Here is a 21573-nt window from a genome sequence, read left to right as displayed (position 1 = left end):
TGTACGCCGGCTCCCTCGGCCAATAAAGCGAGATGAGCGCCACAACCCCAGAGTCGTCCGCAACTGAACCTAATGGTCAGGGGTCCCTTTACCTATAGTGGTTAACTGAGGAATGAAGACCAAAGAGTTCAGGGGTCTAGGACCAGATACAGCCTCAGAAATACAGAAACAAAATAAAACAGGGTGGCATCTGGATGCGGAATTTTCAGGTGCACCAAAGAGGAGAGTGACTGCTTTTTTGAGTACAACACTTGACTTTGGATGGATGTTTTCTCGTGCTAATTTGAAGTCACTCGAGAACTCAGAGCTCTCAGCGACCAATTCATCACTTTCAGTGTGCTTTCTTGATTGCATTAGGACATTGGGCCTTTGCTCATCCAAGAACTCTTTAGCCTAGGGAATCAACTGGATTGTACACTTCAAATTCTGTGATGCAGTTTTAGTTCAAACAAAAATGCCCTGTTTTATGGGGGAAATGTGCACACAAAATGAATAGTTTAAAGGGAAATGCATTGAAACACAAAACATGCATTTTAAGGCTGGAATGTGTACCAAAACGCATACGATGTGCAAAATAAATTCTAATAATGATAATAATAGCACATTTTTGTGCATTAAAAAATCCAAAATAATGGGATGGAAGGGACCTATGATTGAGAGAAAATGACATGGAACAGAAACAGGCTTCCCTATTCAGCTGCCACTGTTTTAAAAGAGAGTATATAACATATCAGATAACACAAAAATGTTAAGTATTCTAGCTCAGAAATTAGCAAATTTGATTTCATTACTCCTCAATTCATAATCCCAAAATACTATGCAAAAGAAATGTTTAGATGGGATTTTCAAAAGGGGAAAAAATAAAATGAGGCAGGGAGGCTGAAAAGACCAGAAATATGGTGTGTGGTTTTTTTTTTGGGGGGGGGAGCTGCCACACAGATAAAATATAGCATGCTTCTGCTAATGTTTCAGGTGCTGTGAACCATATTATGCGGCTTCTCAGAAGTATGGCATCTCCTTGATGGGGTGTTGCCACCATCCTTTGAAAGGATGTATTGTGAGAGTGATTCCACCAATATTCAGACCTCAGTGGCCTTAGAACCACTAAAGAACCACCTTCTGAGCTGAGGAGCAGAACTGCTGACATAAATGGCTATTCCGTGTCAAGTTCATCTCTACCTACCCTATAAATTCTGGGCAATCTTAGTGCTGGTGTGACATCACCACATCACATACTTCCCCACTCCCACTCTGCCAGATTTGTTGAAACATTGGGATCAGGGTCTTTGATGTGGGGTCATGGTTTTAGTTCAGCCCTGACTCTTGATACATTGGAGTGCATATATTTATTTTCCTTTCAAAGCCCCCGAATTCTATACTTTCCTGATACTTTCCTTTTTGATGTGTCTGTGCTTTGGAAGATGCGAGACAGTGATATTTGTTCAAGTACAAAGCGTCTCATCCCCCGCCTTTCCTGAACTATGCTAGTGTTTTCTTCTGCAAGTACTTGGAAGTGCAACCTGCACATTGGATCTCCTTCTCACTGAAATAAAAGGAGAAACTAAAAGAAGAAGAAGAAGAAGAAGAAGAAGAAGAAGAAGAAGAAGAAGAAGAAGAAGAAGAAGAAAGCCCTGGTGTCCAGACATATACCCACAAATGCCTTGAAATTTCCTTTTGTAATCAGCCTTCCTCACACTGTACTGGAAGCAGCTTCCTCCAGCCCCTTGAGACTGGGTGCACTCTTCCCACCTTGGATCAAATCTATGCTTCCAGGTGCCATAAGAAAGCTGCAGAGATAGTGCAGGATAGTGTGCACCCCGGAAATGATCTCTTTCAGCTTCTGCCTTCTGGAAGAAGGTACAGGGTTATAAAGACTAGGACTAGCCGCCTGAGAAACAGTTTCGATCCAAATGCAATTTTGGTTTTAAACGCAGTGTAAGGTAGTCTGTATGGGAGTATATTGTATTTAATTACGGGGTATCAGAGTTTTTAGGGGGTTAACCAGGCTGGGATAGCTGGGATAGTAGGCTTGTTGGTTTTTGAATATCCGATGTAGATTTTTTCAATTTCGTTGTTCTGTATGGGACAATGACAATAAAGATTATCGTATCGTACTGTATCGTATTCAAGAGTGAATTGTTGTGGTGTAAACTGCAGAGTGGAGAGCCATGGTGCCCACATGGAAGTCTGTCCATGGTGCTTTAGTTCCAACCTTTGCCAACTGACTCCCTGGCTTCATCTTCACAAATGGAGGAAGCTCCATATTGAAAAGCATTATACCTTGGAATACTTTCATAGTCTGATTGTGAGCTTCCAGTGGCATCTTTCAGTGTTGGAACAAGATGCAGATGGTCACCAGCAATTAGAAGCTGGACAGCAGGTAAAGGTAAAGAAAGGTAAAGGTGTGGGAATGTTGAGGGTGGCAAGAGAGGATATATTGATTATTAATATGCTTCCTAACTTGCGCTAGGAAGTTTCTTCACTCCCCCCCCCTTTGCAGCAGAAAACCGGTTGTAGGCTTGTGTGAGACTTTTAAGACAACAAACAATTCAATCTGACTTGCCCAGATTGAGGTATGTTTTATTATTCCTGGTAAGACCCCTTTGATCCCTCCTAAAAGAATAAAGACGTAACAGGCAGAACATAGTGTGATCCCTGAAGGCAAACTTTAGGCTGTACAAACAGGTTTACCCCATATGGGAGATAACCTGGGAGACTGCTGGCTTGCAGCAGTCCAGTCCAGGTGAATCAGGAATTTGGCAGGATGAAAAAGAAGACCGAAGAGAGGGAGGTGGCTGAGTGACTTGGCCTTTCCCAAGGTCTGGAAAGGTCACACCCACCTACTAGTCACATGCAAGGAAGGATGCTCCAGGTCAGGAGGAACAGGAAGTTTCGACTGGCTGGACTAACATTCCCTGCATGACCACTCTAGCAAAACAGGTAATGTTGTACTTGACTGCTCCCAGTGGATTACATCCCACAAAAGGACCCCTGGATGGTTAAGTCCAGTCAAAGGCGACTATGGGGTTGTGGTGCTCATCACACTTTCAGGCTGAGGGAGCCAATGTTTGTCCACAGACAGCTTTATGAGTCATGTGGCCAGCATGACTTAACTGCTTCTGGTGCAACGGAACTCCATGGCAGAAACCAGAGCGCACGGAAACGCTGTTTATGTTCCCGCTGCAGCGGTACCTATTTATCTACTTGCACCGGCATGCTTTCGATCTGCGAGGTTGGCAGGAGCTGGGATCAGAGTGACAGGAGCTCACCCTGTTATGGGGATTCGAACCACCGACCTTCTGATCAGCAGGCCCAAGAGGCTCAGTGGTTTAGACCACAGCACCACCCATGCCCCATAGGACAGCAGGACTGAGCAAGCACACAGCTCACCCAGTCACAGTCTTCTCCATTGGGGTAAGGTATATGTTATTTCTGTTTAAGTTATAGCAATGAATCCATGTGCAAATTGTATGCAGGTGGGTGCCTTCTTCTTTGGTAATGCATTTCCTCATTTTTGGTGCTGCTTAAATGACCAGCCTAGAGTGGGTGGACCTCTGAACTGATGCAGCAAGGCGTACTTTAAACTTTTAAATTTGTAAACCAACTCAGCCCTGAGGGATAGGTTGGGTCAGAAGTTCCCACAGATGCAGAGAAAACAATGCTATGGATTTGTGATTACTTAATCTTCTGTAACTCTGCTCCTAGTTGAAAAAGACTGCAAAGCTGGTATTTCATCAAAATGCAGATTTGCTACTTATCTAGCTCTTAGCGCTTTTTGAGAAACTGCCAGTGATAATAGCAAATCCACAACTTTTATTATCCTTGTCGCTATGCAAGTCAAGCAAATAAAACACCCCTTAGAACTGTGACAAAACTAGGGCTGTTTGTTTTGCTAGAGTTGTTGTTAATCTGAATCTGTAAGAAGATTCAATGCGACATAAAAGGGAAATTCCTTGCATACTCAATGTGATTAAATTAAAATAATTTTATTAGGGCTGTACTCAATATCATTCAGATTTGCTTTTGTGGCTGAAAATACTATGGGGAAGAAATAGTTCCAGAAACACTGATTGTGTGAATAGTATTTTTCTGAATATTGTTCAGAAAAACTGAGTAGTAGGCATTATTCTACCCCCCTGATCTTAAGGAGCATTAATTCCAATGGGCCTACTTTGAGTAAAATTTAGTTGAATAAAACCCACTGTTTCCCATCATTGCTGCCACTACTTTGGTGCCATTTAGTTTCCCATGCCGTTCCTTCTGCCTACTTCCTAGATTAGTCACACAATTGATTCCTCACAATCTGGGATCACACAGTGAATAGGATAATGTCACATGGCTAAGTAACCAATCAGATTTGCCTACATGATGTTGTCACTGAGAGCAAGAAAAGTCAATGAAGAGCAAGAGCAAGTGAGTATGTTTATTGTGAGGAGTGCCAAATTATATCGTTGAAAAGGGGAGGGTTGGGGGTTTTTTTTGCCACTGCTGCACACGTTCATAAAAATACAGGAGCAGTCTGAGTTTGTGCAGAATATTTTGGGTTTTCTAAGCAAGAGCTGTGGCAAGGGTGGGGCTTATGGCAAAAATCACAAAACACACTACAATTTGATTTAATGTCTGGACTCGACAAATTCATGGAGAAAAGGTCAGGTTTTAACTAATGGGCAGTTAATCCTTTAAAAACTGTATTGATTACAGTCACAGACCAATATAATTTGTTACACTCGAATAATATGCATTAAAAAGATATGGATGAATTTACCGAAGAACCAAAAAAAGAAGTTCTCACTTTACCATCTGCTTCCACATTTATATTAAAGAGACAAGGAATTTAGCTACCTTATACGTAACATAAATAGAATTGACGATTACGCAAAAAGATATCACAGTTTCAGTGGATCTTCTTGTTGAGTTCTTAATAAAGGGGGTGGAGGCACAGGCTCTTTGGGCTCCATATACAAATTGCAGTGTCCTTCCGATTTCACAAAGATGAAGTCACTTACCAAGAAGAGTCTTACTGAACTGGAGGGCAGAGCCAAGAAAAACTACATGGCCAGAGGCTGAACAGCTCTGAGAACTAGTTTCTGGGAGACAAATAATGGTGAAGCACTGTTGCCTTTCTGCCTTTCCAGAGAAGCAGCCTAGAGATGTTTGACTGGCTACTCTACCAACAGGAAATACTGGGTGAGGTAGATTCAGAAGCCCCCATATTATGCTTTTGTTATTCTGGAAGTGATCTCCTTTACTTCAATAGGTTGTCTATCAAGGATGCGGTTTATAGCTACGGATATGGAAAACATCAGTGCTGCGAAATTGCCGGAAAGCATTGAGAGCATTTTAGTGCAAGAGTGTAAATGGCATGGTCCCTTTGTCTGTTAACAAACAAACCTGGAACAGGAGCAGCTACACAAATATTCCCTTATTATTTTAAAACTGAAGTCTATAACCTCACCCTCCACCACCGTGCTCATGAATTCTTTTATTCTGGAAGACAGTTTGCTTTTATTTCACAATGCCTGAGCCAATGTAACATCTGAAACTTCGAGGAACAGCAGCACGACAACCCAGCTGTTTTTAAAAGCCTTATGGCTATGTGTGCCTATTGATGTGGAATATTGCCTTTCTCCTGGTTTGCCCTCATGTTGTGATTTCTTAGAACTGGTCCACACATATGGATCCCTTGCCTACTTTTCTGCACTTGATTACTGCACAATTGATGACTAGCCTTGAATCACACCTTATCTCTGGAGCCAGTTGTGGGTTTCTCTGTGGAGAAACTCTACTGTGGAGAGAAGGATTCCATGCTTTGATGTATCACATGAAAACAAACACTGCATTCATTCATTCATTTGATCATTTGTTTGTTGGTAGTAGGCCACTCTCTTTATTCTGCATAAATTTACTGCCACTCCTACCCATAATCTTATTAATTTGGTGTATGAAAGAGAAACCTTAAAAAACCTGCAGAAACAGTTCAAAAATATCAGATTCCAGATCTTCAACAGGGATAGCCTACCACGTTAGGTAAAGGTAAAGGTACCCCTGACCATTAGGTCCAGTCGTGACCGACTCTGGGGTTGCGGCGCTCATCTCGCTCTATGGGCCAAGGGAGCCGGCATACAGCTTCCAGGTCATGTGGCCAGCATGACTAAGCCACTTCTGGTGAATCAGAGCAGCGCACGGAAACGCCGTTTACCTTCCCGCCGGAGGGGTACCTATTTATCTACTTGCACTTGGATGTGCTTTTGAACTGCTAGGTTGGCAGGAGCAGGGACCGAGCAACGGGAGCTCACCCTGTCGCGGGGATTCAAACCGCCCACCTTCTGATCGGCAAGTCCTAGGCTCTGTGGTTTAACCCACAGCGCCACCCGCGTGTAGGCTATTTCAAGAGCATTTCTTTAAGCTGAATTGACAAGGGTTTCTCATTTCCTGAGTGTAGACACTAGCCACCAAAACAAGGACTTTTGACTTGTAAAGAGGTATTACAGAAAGGTCATAGGGTTGCTACCTTTTCACGTGGCAAATTGTGGACAATTCTGACTGCAGCTGGACAACTCCCTGACATCAGTAATAAGACAGGCATCTGAGCCAAACAACAGTGGTGTCCGGGGTTGAGTTCTTTCCACACCCGTAAGGATTGAATGACCTCAAACACCACCGTAGGCAGAGATGTAGTTGACTGGAAGCAAACAAGGTCTAGTGAATCAGTCAAAGATATGGCAGGCAAGATGTCACTATGAAGTTGAATGGGTGCTTCATTATAAATTCATTTCTCACAGCAGTTCTTTCATGGCATTCAGTTTGGGAATTACTAAGTTGGCTGTGGCAATTATGTAGCACTGAGTATCACCATTTGTCTTTAGATTATTAAAAGCTAAAATTGGAAAACTGGCCACTAATGCCTGATTATCTTTAGAACTCTTTATTATCTAGCGCAACAATTTCTGTTTTCAGCATGGCACACAAAATTACAATATAAATTGCAAATCTACAAAAGAGATTACAGTGATTATTAAAAAGTTCTTTTTTTGTTGCCCACAGAAGCTCTTTTTCACAAAACACTTATTTGGGACATTGTCAGCAGCACTAATTGCAATTCGTGGGGAAACACAAATGCTGCTTTTGCAGAAATTATGGGCAGACTTTGTCTGTAGTATGTTTGCTACGTATTGTCACCCTCTGTGTCAGGTGCTCATTGCCCTGTGTTGTTTAACATTAAGAAGAGAAAGTGGATGTCGATAACTTTTAAAATGGAAAATAAAAATATTATTTAAAAGCGAGGGAAAGAACATATTTCCATGAGCATCTTAATAGGCAAAATGAAGGTTATCTGGTGACCATACTCACCTTTTCCAGTAGTTGTCTAAGCTGCTTGCTTTTGGCATCTCTGGAGCAAAGGTTTTGTTCTGGAGCAACCACAGTGCAAATACATCTTCCATCTGGGTCTTGGGCAGAACTATAGACTTGCCAGCCTTCTTTGGGGCTGATTTGAGTCTGTGAACAAGAAACAATGGGACACTATAATAAACAAGCACAGAACGGAGAGAAAGAGAAATGGGGTTTCATTTGCAGATGACCATTTGCTGTATTTTTTGCTCCATAGGATGCACCTGACCATAAGACGCACCTAGTTTTTAGAGGGGGAATGCAAGAAAAAAATATTCTTTAAAGGGAGCGCTGAGCAGAGCCTGTATGCATCCCAGGCTCTGCTCAGTGCTCCCTTTCATGAGCTGCGTGGAGTGTGTGTGCGGCGCTTGTAGGCTTTTCCCCGAGGAGGGAGAAGGGCAGCCTGTCCACGCGGCTCTTTAAAGGGAGAGCGGCTCTTGCTGGCTTTTGCGGGAGGTAGGGGAAGGGACAGAGCGTGGCTAAGCCAGAAGCTAGAACAGTGAGAGGGAGCTCAGCGATCCCTCTCGCTGTTCTGGCTTCTGGGATGGATGTACAGCCACTTCAGGGCAGCGGGATGAAGGCTCCCCCACTGTTCTGGCTTCTGGGATAGCTGCGCAGCCTGCATTTGCTCCATAAGATGCACACACATTTCCCCTTACTTTTTAGGAGGGAAAAAGTGCATCTTATAGAGCAAAAAATATGGTATTTATTTATTAAATCGAATCTGTACAGTGTTCCATTGCACAAAATCTCTTAAGTAGTTTGCATAAAATTATAGACAAAAATCAGCAGTTTAAAAACAGGTTGACCTAAAAAATTCAAAAAAGTAAAGCCAGCGGTTTAAAATTTATACATTATAAATTATATCAAAATACACACCAGCTTTACCATAGCAGGGTTGGCTTGCTTGAACAAAAAGGTTTCTAGCACGCATTGAAAAAAGTACAGCAAAGTATAGCCTAATCTCATCTTTTCCAGAAATGGCAATTTACGCTAGGAAAGATGTGTGCCGATGATATACTACAGTTGCAGTTGGTGCCATCTCTATGTCCCTTTTCAGATCAATCCCTCCATGTGGTCGGTGAATATGTATGGAGGGAACAGATGATGCCTCAGTCTTATGTTAGTACACCCATTGGCTGTTCAGCTACATTCACTTAGAGCAGGCATGTCCAGCTCCCAAGAGACTGCGATCTACTCCCACTATAAAAAAACTGGTAGTGATCTACCCATTAGATTGACCAAAGTTGTTGAGCTTTTTTGGGGGTAGGAAGACCCAAAGTTGTATCGACCTATTGGACAGCCCTGACTTAGTGGGTACTTTGCTGCATTCAGCAAGAGGATGTTCTGATGTCAGAGGCATGGCAAAGAGGCACCAGTTGTGCTTCTTGTGCCTCATTAGTGCTGTGGCTGGCAGGGCTGAAGCTGGGACCTTGTGTTTGCAAAGCATTTATTCTCCCACCAAGCTGTGGTGTCTCCTTACTTCCGTCAGAGGAACCAGATGACCATAGATGACCTACAAGAGCAGAGCTACGAAGCTTTCATATGGAACGGAAATCTCTAAAATACCTACACCCCAACAGCTATAAAAGGAAAATGAAACAATTCACCCTTTGTGCCTTTTTAATTTCTTTTCAAAAAGGGCAGAGGTCCTGATCCAGCAAAGGATATACAAATGCACAAGGCTTACTTATAGCCTGCTTATGTGGGTTAGGATATGAGAGGTTACTGTTTCTCCTCTCACTGCTCACTAAGGACCAAAGCAGACCTGACTTTAATTGTGTTAGTAATCATGCTTCTGTTGGCGAGCGCCCCCCTCGGGAAAGGCTGACTCCTCTCCCCAGGCTGTGAGGCCTCTCTCCGGTCTTCGTTCAGTCCAGGGAGACCGGTGATAAGCGACACCTCCCTTTTGAGAGATGCACACTCACTTTCCCCTTGCATCTCAGCAGAAGAAAGAAACAGTCTGAAAGTAGTCTAACTCATTCTACTTTATTCCACAGACTGTATCCTGTACACAAGCTAGTGCAAAACATGTCTGCCCTCTCAGCCTCCGTACAGCTCACTGCTTCCTCTGCAGCAACAACAGGAAGGTCTCAAGTTACACTTGGAGCACAACCCTGAGAACAGCGTAGGACATCCTGTCTCACGCTCAGTAACATCAGATGTATCACATGATGTAAACAATGTGCTGCTAGCTCGCAGCTGGGAACACACAAATCCCAACATCTTCATACTGATTTTGACCCTGGGGATGGAGCCATGGTGAACAGGGCAGTTTTTCATTGGATGGGTTGCGTGTTCCACTATGTGAATATCTGTGCAAGGATTTGGACACTAAACACCTGTTTTGCTGCATACGTTTGCAGAGCACAATTTACCCCAAGTGGAATGATGGCTGGATCAGCACTTTACTTCAGCTTGGCCAAAGGAGCTTGTCTGCTGAAAGGCGGAGTGCAAAGCTGACAATAAATAAAGAATAAAATAAAATGAATGGCTGGCCATGCATGTCATGCAAAGCTGATCCAGACTTTGACCTGTGATTGACAGTCATGCCCACACAAGATGCAAGGTGTGATGTTTTTCTAACTGCAGAAGAGGAACCACAACCTCACAAGTGTCTTCTTCTGTGATGTTACCACGTTAACTACTGATGGATTATACTCTGGTAACTTTGGCATCACTCCTGGACATACAAGAAATGCAGACTAAGTTGCAGCCTTCGCAACTACCAACTGTCCACAGACACAAAAGTGACAGCACAGCCCAGACCCAAAACAAATTGCCTAATAAAAGCATTAGACAAAACCATTCAACACACCCAAGACACAATAGAGAAAGCATGCATTGGGCTAGAAGTTAGCTTTTAAGTGACACAGTACAGTATTTCTAGCACAGATATACAGTTATGTTTTAATTGTTTTAGGAAAAAGATAGCACTGACATCTTTTGTTTTGAAAAACGAAAAGAAGAAAGGTATACATGTCTACAATTATTAGATTTCACACTGCTTGGCTTTTCTCTAGGGTTAATCTCATGCAGCCCTCCCCAGACACAAGGCTTTGAACGAGATGCAAGAGAGTTAATAATTTTTTTAAAAAATCATCGCAGAAATATGAAGAAACAAGACTGCAAGGCATTTTTCTACCTCCAAAACCTTTCAAGCCTCAGAGGACTTTGTGAGGTAGAGAGTAGATATTGCAAAGCAGACTAGTCATTAGCAGAGCTGAAAATAGATCTGGGAAGCACGCTGGTTTTAAGAAAGTCAGTGTCAAATTAAAATGTCTCACCTAGACTGGATATGCAGAGGCAGCAGAAAGTGAGGGTAGAATCCTAGTGGCAGTGGAACAGATGGAACGACTCTGGACTGTGGTGATAACAACATCTTTTAATGTCCCTCTACAATTAAAACCAAACTCTCTCACTGCAAGCAGAAAACTAGAACAGGAGTTGGAGGGAGAGACAAGCTCCTCCTTCCTGATGTGCTAGTTATCTACTTGTAAGGAGCTTTTACATGAGGGAACATGCAAAATTGGCATCCTTTACCTCCAGTCTGAAATGCCACAGTCCATTACACCAGCGTTGGGCTTTACCACCCAATTCCTACCCATATGCAAAGCCAATAGGTCCTCTAAGGATGTGCTCTGTCCTTACTTTATAGGTGGAGGGGAGGAAGAGGAGCAGGCAACACGTTCAAGCTCTACTCAGGCATTCAGTGCTTTGTGGACATCCATGGGTGCTGGACATATGACACAAATCAAGAATATACATACTGACAATTACAACCAAGGAAAAAGGGTGGCTCCTAAAATACATATCCCAGGTGTCAACAGCCAATGTTAAAAGGTGCATCTTCAGCATACCTCTAATGAAGGTGCCATATACAGTGGTACCTTGGGTTAAGTACTTAATTCGTTCTTAACCTGAAACTGTTCTTAACCTGAAGCACCACTTTAGGTAATGGGGCCTCCCACTGCTGCCGCGCCACTGGAGCACAATTTCTGTTCTCATCCTGAAGCAAAGTTCTTAACCCGAGGTACTATTTCTGGGTTAGCGGAGTCTGCAACCTGAAGCGTATGTAACCTGAGGTACCACTGTACAACTCTGTGGAGAATGAATTCCACAAATTAGGGACCTGTGCCTACTTCAAGAACAGGTGTGTATGAACCAATGGGTTAAGTCAGTCTTTTTATATATATAGATAACCTAACTGGTTTCCTGTACTTCTCTTCTGCTTGTAGCTTTCAGGTGGAACTTTTCCTTCAGTTACAATAAAGGAAGGATTTTGAAGTCCTGGTTATGAATTGCTCCCCCCTGAACACAAACCTAACAGCTTGCAATGTGCCATGTTAGTCCACCCCTTCCCTGATTCGTGTATATGGCGTGGATGGGCCTACTAAACTACACACACACACACACACACACACACACACACACACACTTCAGTATTTTCTGTACATTGTACCAGGTGCATATTAAAGAGAATGGTCAAACTGACAACAAATATATTTGAGGGCCAACCAACACCATCTGCCCTGTGAGGAGGATGAAGAGAGTGAGGAAGGCAGCTGAAGACATCAGGACCTTATCCAGATCGACTGTACCCTCCCCACCTAGCCAGCTTTACAAGTTAAAGCATTTGTCTAAGTTCTTTAAAATTCTAAACTGCCTTGGCAGAAAGGCAATATATAAATGCAATAAATGAATGAATGAACTGGTGCTTCCACAGCACAGAACTGCACAGAGTGCTCTTCCCATTCAGCCCTGAAGCCCACTGTGTGACCCAAAAGTGGAAGAGGGGTGTAGGACTATGGACTCCTTGGAAGAAAGCTGGGAAATTAATAAAATGAATATATCAGCGTCCTTTCAGAACAATCCTATACATACACATAATTCTAGGCCCGTTGAAGTAACCATCTAAACTACTAACTTAAAACATTAGAATAACTGAAAGTAAGGTAAAAGGTAAAAGGTAAAAGGTAAAAGGTAAAGGACCCTGGATGGTTAAGTCCAGTCAAAGGTGACTATGGGGTGCGGTGCTCATCTCACTTTCAGGCCGAGGGAGATGGCATTTGTCCACAGACAGCTTTCCGGGTCATGTGGCCAGCATGACTAAACCGCTTCTGGAGCAATGGAACACCGTGACGGAAACCAGAGTGCACGGAAACACTGTTTACTTTCCTGCCACAGTGGTACCTATTTATCTACTTGCACTGGTATGCTTTCGAACTGCTAGGTTGGCAGGAGCTGGGACAGAGCAACCGGAGCTCACTGCGTTGCGCAGATTTCAACTGCCGACCTTCTGATTGAAAGAACAGCTTATACACAGAATAATTTTCATTTATTGGCATTTCGTCCTTAAGCTATTGCTTATGTAGCCAAAATGGCAAGAGCCATACACAGAAGGGAGGTATCAGCAGACTTGGGTTAACCTTGTTTGCAGAAGTACTTTTTTCTTTTTAAGAAAAAAACAACCCAGGGAATTGGGGATCCCCAAAAACAGCGCCATGAGGATCGAGCACCCTCACTGTCCATGGAATTCTGCCATACTGCTGAGAGAGGAAAAACAGAAAACTAGGTGGAAATGGAATAGGCTGCTTAGAAAAGGAGGACAGAGGAAGAGACATAGATATTTAAAGGTGGAGAGAACAATCTCATTGTCTGAATTGGTCATTTCCTGGTCACAATGTAAAGCTATTTTTATAGGTCCCCAGGGAAGGGAAGTGAGACCTGCCAAAGATGGAGAAATCAAAGATTTTAATTTAGTTATTACAGATGTCGGAAAATTCTGCCAAAAATGGAAAAGGAAGCAGAAATGGCTGCAACTTACAGCAATAGTCAGGAACAGAAATCAGTCAAGTGAATACAGTGGGTATTTGTTCACACTGTTGTTTCAAGTCTGCAAATAGGGCATAATTAGTAACTTTTTTTTTTACGGTGTCCTGACACTTTTTTACATTGAAATGAATGTAAGTCACATAAGTCATGTAAATAGTTATGTAAAGCGTGTTCTCCATCATGGAGAGCACGTGTTGCGGTTGGGGATTCCAAGACACCTTGCTGTTTCTGGGCAGATGGTTTGGCCAACTCGTAAGCAGGGGTGGGCTGTTACTGGGGAAAATTACATGTTGCCATTTAGTGATTGACAGCCCTATTTGTTAAATACAAGGCACGCAGCAACGGACGTCCTCTTTCGCTGCGTGCTTCGGATCACCCGCCCTCCCTTCCCTAATGTTAGGCTGTTTGCTTGACCTTGCTATTGCCTGTCATGGGGTCGTCTGCTTTGGGGCAGGGGCCCGGTAGGAATTTTGCCATTTGGCTGATTAGTGTGTACCACTTGGTTTTCGCCTACCGCGTAGCAAATCATCACAACTTGTAAGGTTTGCGGTTAGGCATGGTCTGGAATTGGTTGCTGGAGGGGTATGGATTCGGCTGTGCCTGCCCCTCCAAAATGCTGCTGCTGCTGCTGAAGGGTTTTACCGTTAAAGGAACCCAGGGGCTCACCCATGCTTTTGTCTGAAACCCCCTGGCAAGGGGCTAGGGCCCCGCAAGCCCCTGGGAGCATGCTGGGGAGAGGTGAGGCATGGTTCCCAGTCCCGTCTCTCTCCCCAGGTGACTTACCCTTCCTGACTTCGCGGGGGGGGGGGTGCGAATGTCAGAGCTGTCCCCGTGCGGGGGCAGTTAGTGCTACCAATGCCTAAGCAACCACTCACATTGCTGTATTTGAATAAAGTTGTGGCCAAAATCATGCCAAAAAAATTAAACAAAAATTAAGTGTCAATTGTGTTTTCCTTTGGGGTGTATTGGGGACCTCGACACGCAACTTACATTGAATAGCAGACATTGAGACCTATAACATAGTGTTTGGTAGAAACCGAACTGCAGTGGAATGGAAACGGTGCTAATTGTGACAAAAACAGGTCAGAATGGATAATACTGTCTTATTAAATCTGTAGTAGCGGGTGGCGCTGTGGGTAAAACCTCAGCGCCTAGGACTTGCTGATTGCATATCCCCTCGGTGGGGTGCGTTCCCGTCGTTCGGTCCCAGCGCCTGCCAACCTAGCAGTTCGAAAGCACCCCCGGGTGCAAGTAGATAAATAGGGACCGCTTACCAGCGGGAAGGTAAACGGCGTTCCGTGTGCTGCGCTGGCTCGCCAGATGCAGCTTGTCACGCTGGCCACATGACCCGGAAGTGTCTGCGGACAGCGCTGGCTCCCGGCCTATAGAGTGAGATGAGCGCACAATGCTAGAGTCTGTCAAGACTGGCCCGTACGGGCAGGGGTACCTTTACCTTTTTAGCTATGACTGAGTACTAATGTGTCTACCCCAACCCAAATCCTCTCAGGCAGACTGGACTGAAGTGCCTGGAACCCTGAACAGAAACAACATTTTGTTTCAGGGCTTTACCTAAGACATTAAAAAATAAGATTGACTTATAATTTTCTAAAAATAATTCAAATGCTGAAAAGGTAACAAATACAATCTATTTTGTCACAATTTTTTTTTTAAATACACAATGCAAAGGGGGATTCAAACCATAGCACACACGACAATCACATTAACTCAAAATGCATTTTCTGGAGCAAGAAAAGCTGCAGTTTCCCAGTAACAAAATACTTCAGCACAAAGGCTGGGCAAGTGCAACACTCCCACCACAGAAAAGTGCAGCCTCAAAGAAAGATGTCTGGATCCTCCATAAAAAAGGAATAAGAAAGGTGTATTTATTATTTGGAAAGGTCCGTGGAAAGACTTGCCTTAGGGCTTTCTGGAAAAAAGGTTTAGTGCTGAATTATATGAAGTCCACAATGCTCTTTTATCCATTGTGTTTATTATTGTTATGGCGGAGGGCATGTGGTATAACAAGAACAATAAAAGCAAAACAAAACAGAGCCAAAGGGACCAATTTTGATGGGTTTTGAATAGCTAGAAGCATTGGAAGCTGGAATAAGCCCAGCTTATCAAAGCTACAACTGTTTGTAACATAAATAAAATGTGGGCCAGTGACATCTCCATTCTGTTACCTCCTGGTATATTAAAGCTGACGTCTTGCAGTAAGAAGACACTGTTGCAGGTCTGGACAACCTACCAAGTCACATGCAGCCCAGTGGTCATCTATGGTGGCTGGGCAACCGGCCCTATCATTAGGCAGAAATGAGGTAGCTGCCTCAGGTGGAAGATGCAGAGGTGTACAGAGCAGCAGAGCACAGGTTGTACTACAGAGGTGTATGAGCCATGCAGCTTTCCCACTAAGCTAGCTTGGTGCCATCAGGTGCAGGGGAATATGTTTCCCCATTTACAGCATTGAAAGGACTCAGCTGCCAGTATGGTTGGCTTTTGCACATGGAATGGAAGAGAGGCAACTTCTTTGCCTAGAGTAGTAAAACACCTTGGGCTGCTACTGCCTATCAAATACTTGACAATCCCACAGCTCCTCCTCCCTGCTAGGGTTTTGTAGTCCTTTGCTATTGTTGTTGTTTAGTCGTTTAGTCGTGTCCGACTCTTTGTGACCCCATGGACCAGAGCATGCCAGGCACTCCTGTCTTCTGCTGCCTCCCGCAATTTGGTCAAACTCATGTTGGTAGCTTCGAGAACACTGTCCAACCATCTCGTCCTCTGTTGTCCCCTTCTCCTTGTGCCCTCCATCTTTCCCAACATCAGGGTCTTTTCCAGGGAGTCTTCTCTTCTCATGAGGTGGCCAAAGTACTGGAGCCTCAGCTTCACAATCTGTCCTTCCAGTGAGCACTCAGGGCTGATTTCCTTCAGAATGGATAGGTTTGATCTTCTTGCAGTCCATGGGACTCTCAAGAGTCTCCTCCAGCACCATAATTCAAAAGCATCAATTCTTCGGTGATCAGCCTTCTTTATGGTCCAGCTCTTACTTCCATACATCACTACTGGGAAAACCATAGCTTTAACTATAGGCAAGCAGTAAAGGAAGGAACTTTCTCAAGCCGGTGGAAGGCCACCGTAAATGTACAGTGGACTGTGTTCACATTTGGGAATTGCAAATGGTGCAGGTTACACAAATATATCAGTTAGTAGCCAAATGGTGCTGTGGTAAGACTGTGATTTGGGGCCTGCCTCCATTTTGCTTTCAGCGGTGTTATATTTAAGTCATCCAAAAGTCCCGATGTGGTGGTGTAAATAATGGTGGTGATGAGTACTATTTTGCGGAACTGATTATGGTTCTGCTAGCCACAGAGAGAAGGAACACACAGGTTGCCACCCCTGGCTACTAGAAGCTGGGTTTCCTGCTCAGCACCCTTTTAGCTTCTGAAGTTCTGCCAGGAACCTTGTCTGTACTTTACAGTCACATTGGCAAGAAAACAAATTCTGAGCAAGCGCTGTTTTGGAAGCATGCTCATACACAGCAGTTGAGCAGGTAAGTAGAGACCCTACCCCACCCTCAAAGCCACCTCACGTGTGACATTTTCAAAAGGTGCACGGAAGACATTGTTGTTTGATATGTACACCCACAAAAGTAATGTGTGAATGCAATAAAAAAAAAGTTTGGAACATGCAGGCGCGTCAATCAGGGAGCCTTGTTTGGCTGCAGGTGCCTGCTGAGTGCATGTTTGGTGGCAACCCTGGGTTTGCTGCCATGTCATGTATGAAATATCACCAGAGAGAAAGGAATCGGCTGCAAGACCCCTGTACTCTGACTAGCAGCAGGTGAAAGGGGGACTGTGCAACTCAGCTGCCTCAAGCCACCCAGATGTGCAGGGTATAAAATTATTATTATTATTATTATTATTATTATTATTATTATTATTATTATTATTACCTGGAGGTGCCTGATATGTGGGCCTTCTTCAGGCAGAGCTTGTGTTCTGCAACTGGGCTCTGCCTCCCCCCCAGCTCTGCTGCTGAGTAATCAAGGGATGATCAATCAGGTGATAAACACGAATTTGTGACCAATCCCAACATATGCTCATGTTGTATCCATGTCTCATTCACATTTGCACCATTCTCCGAGCTATTAAAATGTGGGTTGCTTATTTATTTATGACACTTATCTACCCCCTTGCTGCCAAAGCACTTAAGGCAGTTTATATTTTATAATAATGACTCAGTAATGGATCACAAGCTTGCTGTGGCATTGGCACATCTGAGGCACGGGATGGAGAGCTGTGGTGCTGGTCCCCGCACAGAACGAATAAGCAAACAGTTTGAGGGCGAGTAACAAACTCAACTGCAGATGTAAAGTTACTGAAAAGCTAACGAGGGGGGAAAGAATTCCCACAGGTCTAAGCTAGACTTATTCTTGCTAAGCAACAGCTTTGGACCCAGGAACTATGGGTAAAAATTCTTGCTCAGCATTAGACTCAGTTGGGCATCTTTTGGCCTCAGTTCCACATTTGGAAACTGGGTCACCATTATTGTACGGATGAGGCTAAGAGATAGGACAGCTACATATCACATACAAATCAAAGAACATACTGTGATGATGTTTATTCGATCCAAAACTAATATTCATATCACAATCCTATACAAGTCTATTCAGAAGTAAGTTCCATGAAGGTCAGAGAGACTTATTCCCAGTTGATGGAGCAATCCGAACTCTGGGAAGCCAGCATAATTTAAAGTGGCTTAAGACACGACAGCATAAAGTATACCAGATCCAAACTCCATTCAGATATGAGGCTATTGCTAACTGAGCTGGTGTAAGCCCAGCAGAGGGAAAACTAAAATAGAATTTGATTTATGCCACCCATTTTGCTGGATTATCAGGTCATGCGATTGAGCTAGGAATTAGGATCCAGCATAAGTGTATCCCTGCCCCCAGTTTGATGCCTGTCACACTGCAGAATGCCTCTTTTTTTGGGGGGGGAGGGAGACTAATACAAGCCTCAGCTGAGCTAGCTTCAGATGAGCCAGGGTTGGGGGGGTCAGTCTTACACTGAACCAGAGATTCACTACATCCTAACTCACTTATTCCTCAGAGAAGCTTGGGTTTGGATTGCCTCCTAAGTGTGTATAGGATTGCAGCTTTCTTATTAATTTATACAGGGTAATCTATGTAGCTAATGGAGTGAACCCCCATCGTTCAGCCCAGATACTGAGATCCAGCTCTGGGGGCCTTCTGGCAGTTTCCTCACTGCAAAAAGTGAGGTGACAGGGAACCAGGAAGAGGGCCTTCTCAGCAGCTGTGTCTGCCCTGTGGAACACCCTCCTATCATATGTTAAGGAAATAAACAACTTTTAGAAGACATCTGAAGACAGCCCTGTAGAAGGAAGTTTTCAATATTTTGATGTCTTGCTGTGTGTTAATTTGTTGGAAGCTGCCCAGAGTGGCTGGGGCAACAGTCAGAAGGGTGGCATAATAGTAGTAGTAGTAGTAGTAGTAGTAGTAGTAGTAGTAGTAGTAGAGTAGTAGTAGTAATGCTAAACAGGATAGCATAAGCAGAATGGGAAAGTTCCTTTCCCTGAAGGTATGACAATCTACATTTAGACAGTGAGGGAGACAATAAATAGGACGAGAAGAAGGATGGATTCTCAAAACCTTCCCTAAACCCGAAGGACATCAAGCATATTATGTATGAGATATGATGTGCTGGAAGAGTCCTCAGCATGTTGCATGCTGAACTAGTGCTATTCTAAAAGTAATCACTACAAGACATTTTTTAAAATAACTTCCTGTTCATCTGATGCATATTTAGCACAAAGAAAATTCCTTAGGCACAGTGGAAGGGCATTGTGATTGGCTACCCAGGCTTAAATGATTGATGATATTAGGCTATATTTAGGCCACAGTGCTCTTGTGCCTTCTGTTTTTCCTTTATTATTTCCGGCATCTTTTGTGATTTTAGAAGGGCTGTCGTTCCTAGGAGAAATGGCACAGCAACAAGCAGGTAAAGCTGGATTTTCATTTTCGAAAAGCATTGATGCACTTGTTTTGCATCAAAGAGCCATGGCTCATTGGCAGAGCATCTTGTTTGCATGCAGAAGATATTCAGGTTGAATACCTGGCATGTCCAGGTGGGACTGCCTGAAACCCTGCAGAACTTCTGCCAGTCTGGGTAGACAATACTGAGCTAGCTGCCCTCATCACCACACCTAACAAAAACTAACAAAAGCCACCAGTGTGTCTCCTGCAAATGCAGGTTTGCTGCTTGCTGGTCTGAGAAAAATCAAGGAAGCTGGGGGAAATCTCTCTTCATGCAAAGGAAAAAGGATGCCTGCAAATCTTTAGGGCTGGACACACTGCAGGAAACAGAGTTATGAACAAGTAGGTCCCTGCCCCCAAATAGACTACATTCTAAAAATTAGCAGCTGGAAAAACTACAGAGGTAGAGTAAGAACTGCTAAAGGTAGTAAGTGATGAATGAGAACAAATGGGTGAGCTTCCTCTCCATGCAAGTTCATGTTGGATTACCAACAGAGCCAAATTATTTCTGAACTAGGCTGATTTCCTGAGCAAATCCAACATTTCGAAAAGCGGAATACCATTCCCTCTCAAATCTCCAGAAAGGCCCTCCCTGCTAGCTGAGACCTTCCAAACAACTTATTCCTTCCCCTTATATTAACAGCTAGTTGTGGGAGTTGTGGACATCAGGGAAAGTGCCAGGACATCAGGGAAAGGATGGAGGAACTTGTCTCCCTTTCCCTCCTTTCTTCATGTGATGCTATGCTGCTGCCAACCACTATGCCTTTAAGGGAGGATGGGGGAAGAGTGTTTTGGTTATCAGGATAAGGTGGAGGAGGATGGAGATCAGGGCTGGGTATTCTTCTCAGGCTTAGATTTCAGCCAGATCTGGAGCTTGCAATCTCACTTCTCTTTTGAGATGATATTTATGAAACTGCAGGTCCCAGATATGACAAACTGTGACATTATCTTTAGAGCTGACATAAAATGAAGGGGTTACACCAAAACAGGCAGGTTTTGAAGAAAGATCTGAAAGAAGACAGAAAGACTGCCATGTATATGTAGATATTATGGTGATGACTGTTATGCTTATCTCTGCAGTGCTGTCCATGCCCTTGATGCTTTGCCAGGAACTAAAGGAAGACTGAGAAGTGGGGCATGAAAGATAAACTTCAGAGGGAAGTGGGGGAAGAGAGACAAGGGAAACAAACTAGCAGACGGAGGGGAAGAAAGTTGAGACGAGGGCAACATGAGATGAATGGGGGTGAATGAAGTTACTTTGCCTTTGTTTGAAGGGGTTTGGGGTTGCTGGTACAATGGATTAATAAAGCAGAATGCAGTATCAAAACTCACTGAAATATAAGTGAGAAGGACAAGAAGCCGAGAACAATTTGAGAGCTTTATTATTTATCTGAAACACGAGTACGATTCAGAATGCATGTAAAGCAATCTTGCTGCTAATTATATATCAAGTTGTTGTCATGGTTATTTAATTAAAATTTGTATACTGCCCTATACTCACAGGATAAAATCGCAATATAAAAACACAAAACACATAATCAAAATAAAAACAAGAACAACCCAATAACCCCCTGCAACACATTTTAAAAAGGGCGTTGAATGTCAGTCAACCCAAGGCCTGGTTAAAGAGGAACATTTTTGCCTGGTGCCTAAAGATTTATAATGGGCCTATGGACCGTAATAAAGCTGTGTGTGTATAATGAAGGCGCCAGGCGAACTTACCTGGGGAGAGCATTTCACAAGTTATGATTCATAGATGCAATGGTGAAGGGTTATACGTTGATATATTCAAATAGTGAATATGTGAGTACATTCTATATGTTGCATGTTCGTAATATAGATGCCAATGTACGTGTGTTGTGTGTGTGTGTGTGTGTGTGTGTGTGGATATAAATACATAGTTGCGGAATAGCTGTACTCCAGCCAAGCTGTTTATGTTTGTCATTGTCTGATGATAACACGGTAACATGTTTTTAGTTGCAATTGCTGGAGTTCAGATCTCTAAGTGGAAAAATTTCCTGCACAGATTCCACTGAATTGAAAGCAGGAGGGATGACAACAATGAATGCAAAATTTCTATTGAAACAGCCTCATTTGTTTCAATAGAAGACTGGCTACTCAATATATACTGGCCAGGTTTTTTGGGGGTGGGGATGGGCATCAAATTCCATCAAGTTCAATAAAAACAGCAACTGAAAAAAAGGGAAAAAGAGAATATTTCTCCAGCCCAGTTGGGGAAATAATAAAGGAAAGTGGATTTACTGCTCTTCCTTTATGATACAGTATGTGCAGCAAAATAT

The 21573-nt window shown here is 43.4% G+C and overlaps 1 protein-coding gene across 3 annotated transcripts in view; it reads right to left on the bottom strand.

Moving 5' to 3' along the window:
- Positions 1 to 21573, bottom strand: part of OLFM3 (olfactomedin 3) — a 162966-nt gene that overhangs the window by 28447 nt on the left and 112946 nt on the right. For all 3 annotated transcript variants that reach the window (XM_083620493.1, XM_083620492.1, XM_083620494.1), the window contains exon 2: positions 7351 to 7497. In XM_083620493.1, coding sequence (XP_083476619.1) covers positions 7351 to 7497 — 147 coding nt within the window. The remainder of the gene's footprint in view (positions 1 to 7350; positions 7498 to 21573) is intronic.

This window comes from Podarcis filfolensis (assembly GCF_964270895.1).
Source record: "Podarcis filfolensis genome assembly, chromosome: 6".
Lineage (NCBI taxonomy): Eukaryota > Metazoa > Chordata > Lepidosauria > Squamata > Lacertidae > Podarcis > Podarcis filfolensis.
The sequence above is the reverse complement of the archived record's forward strand: the minus strand, read 5'-3'. Positions and strand labels throughout refer to the sequence as shown.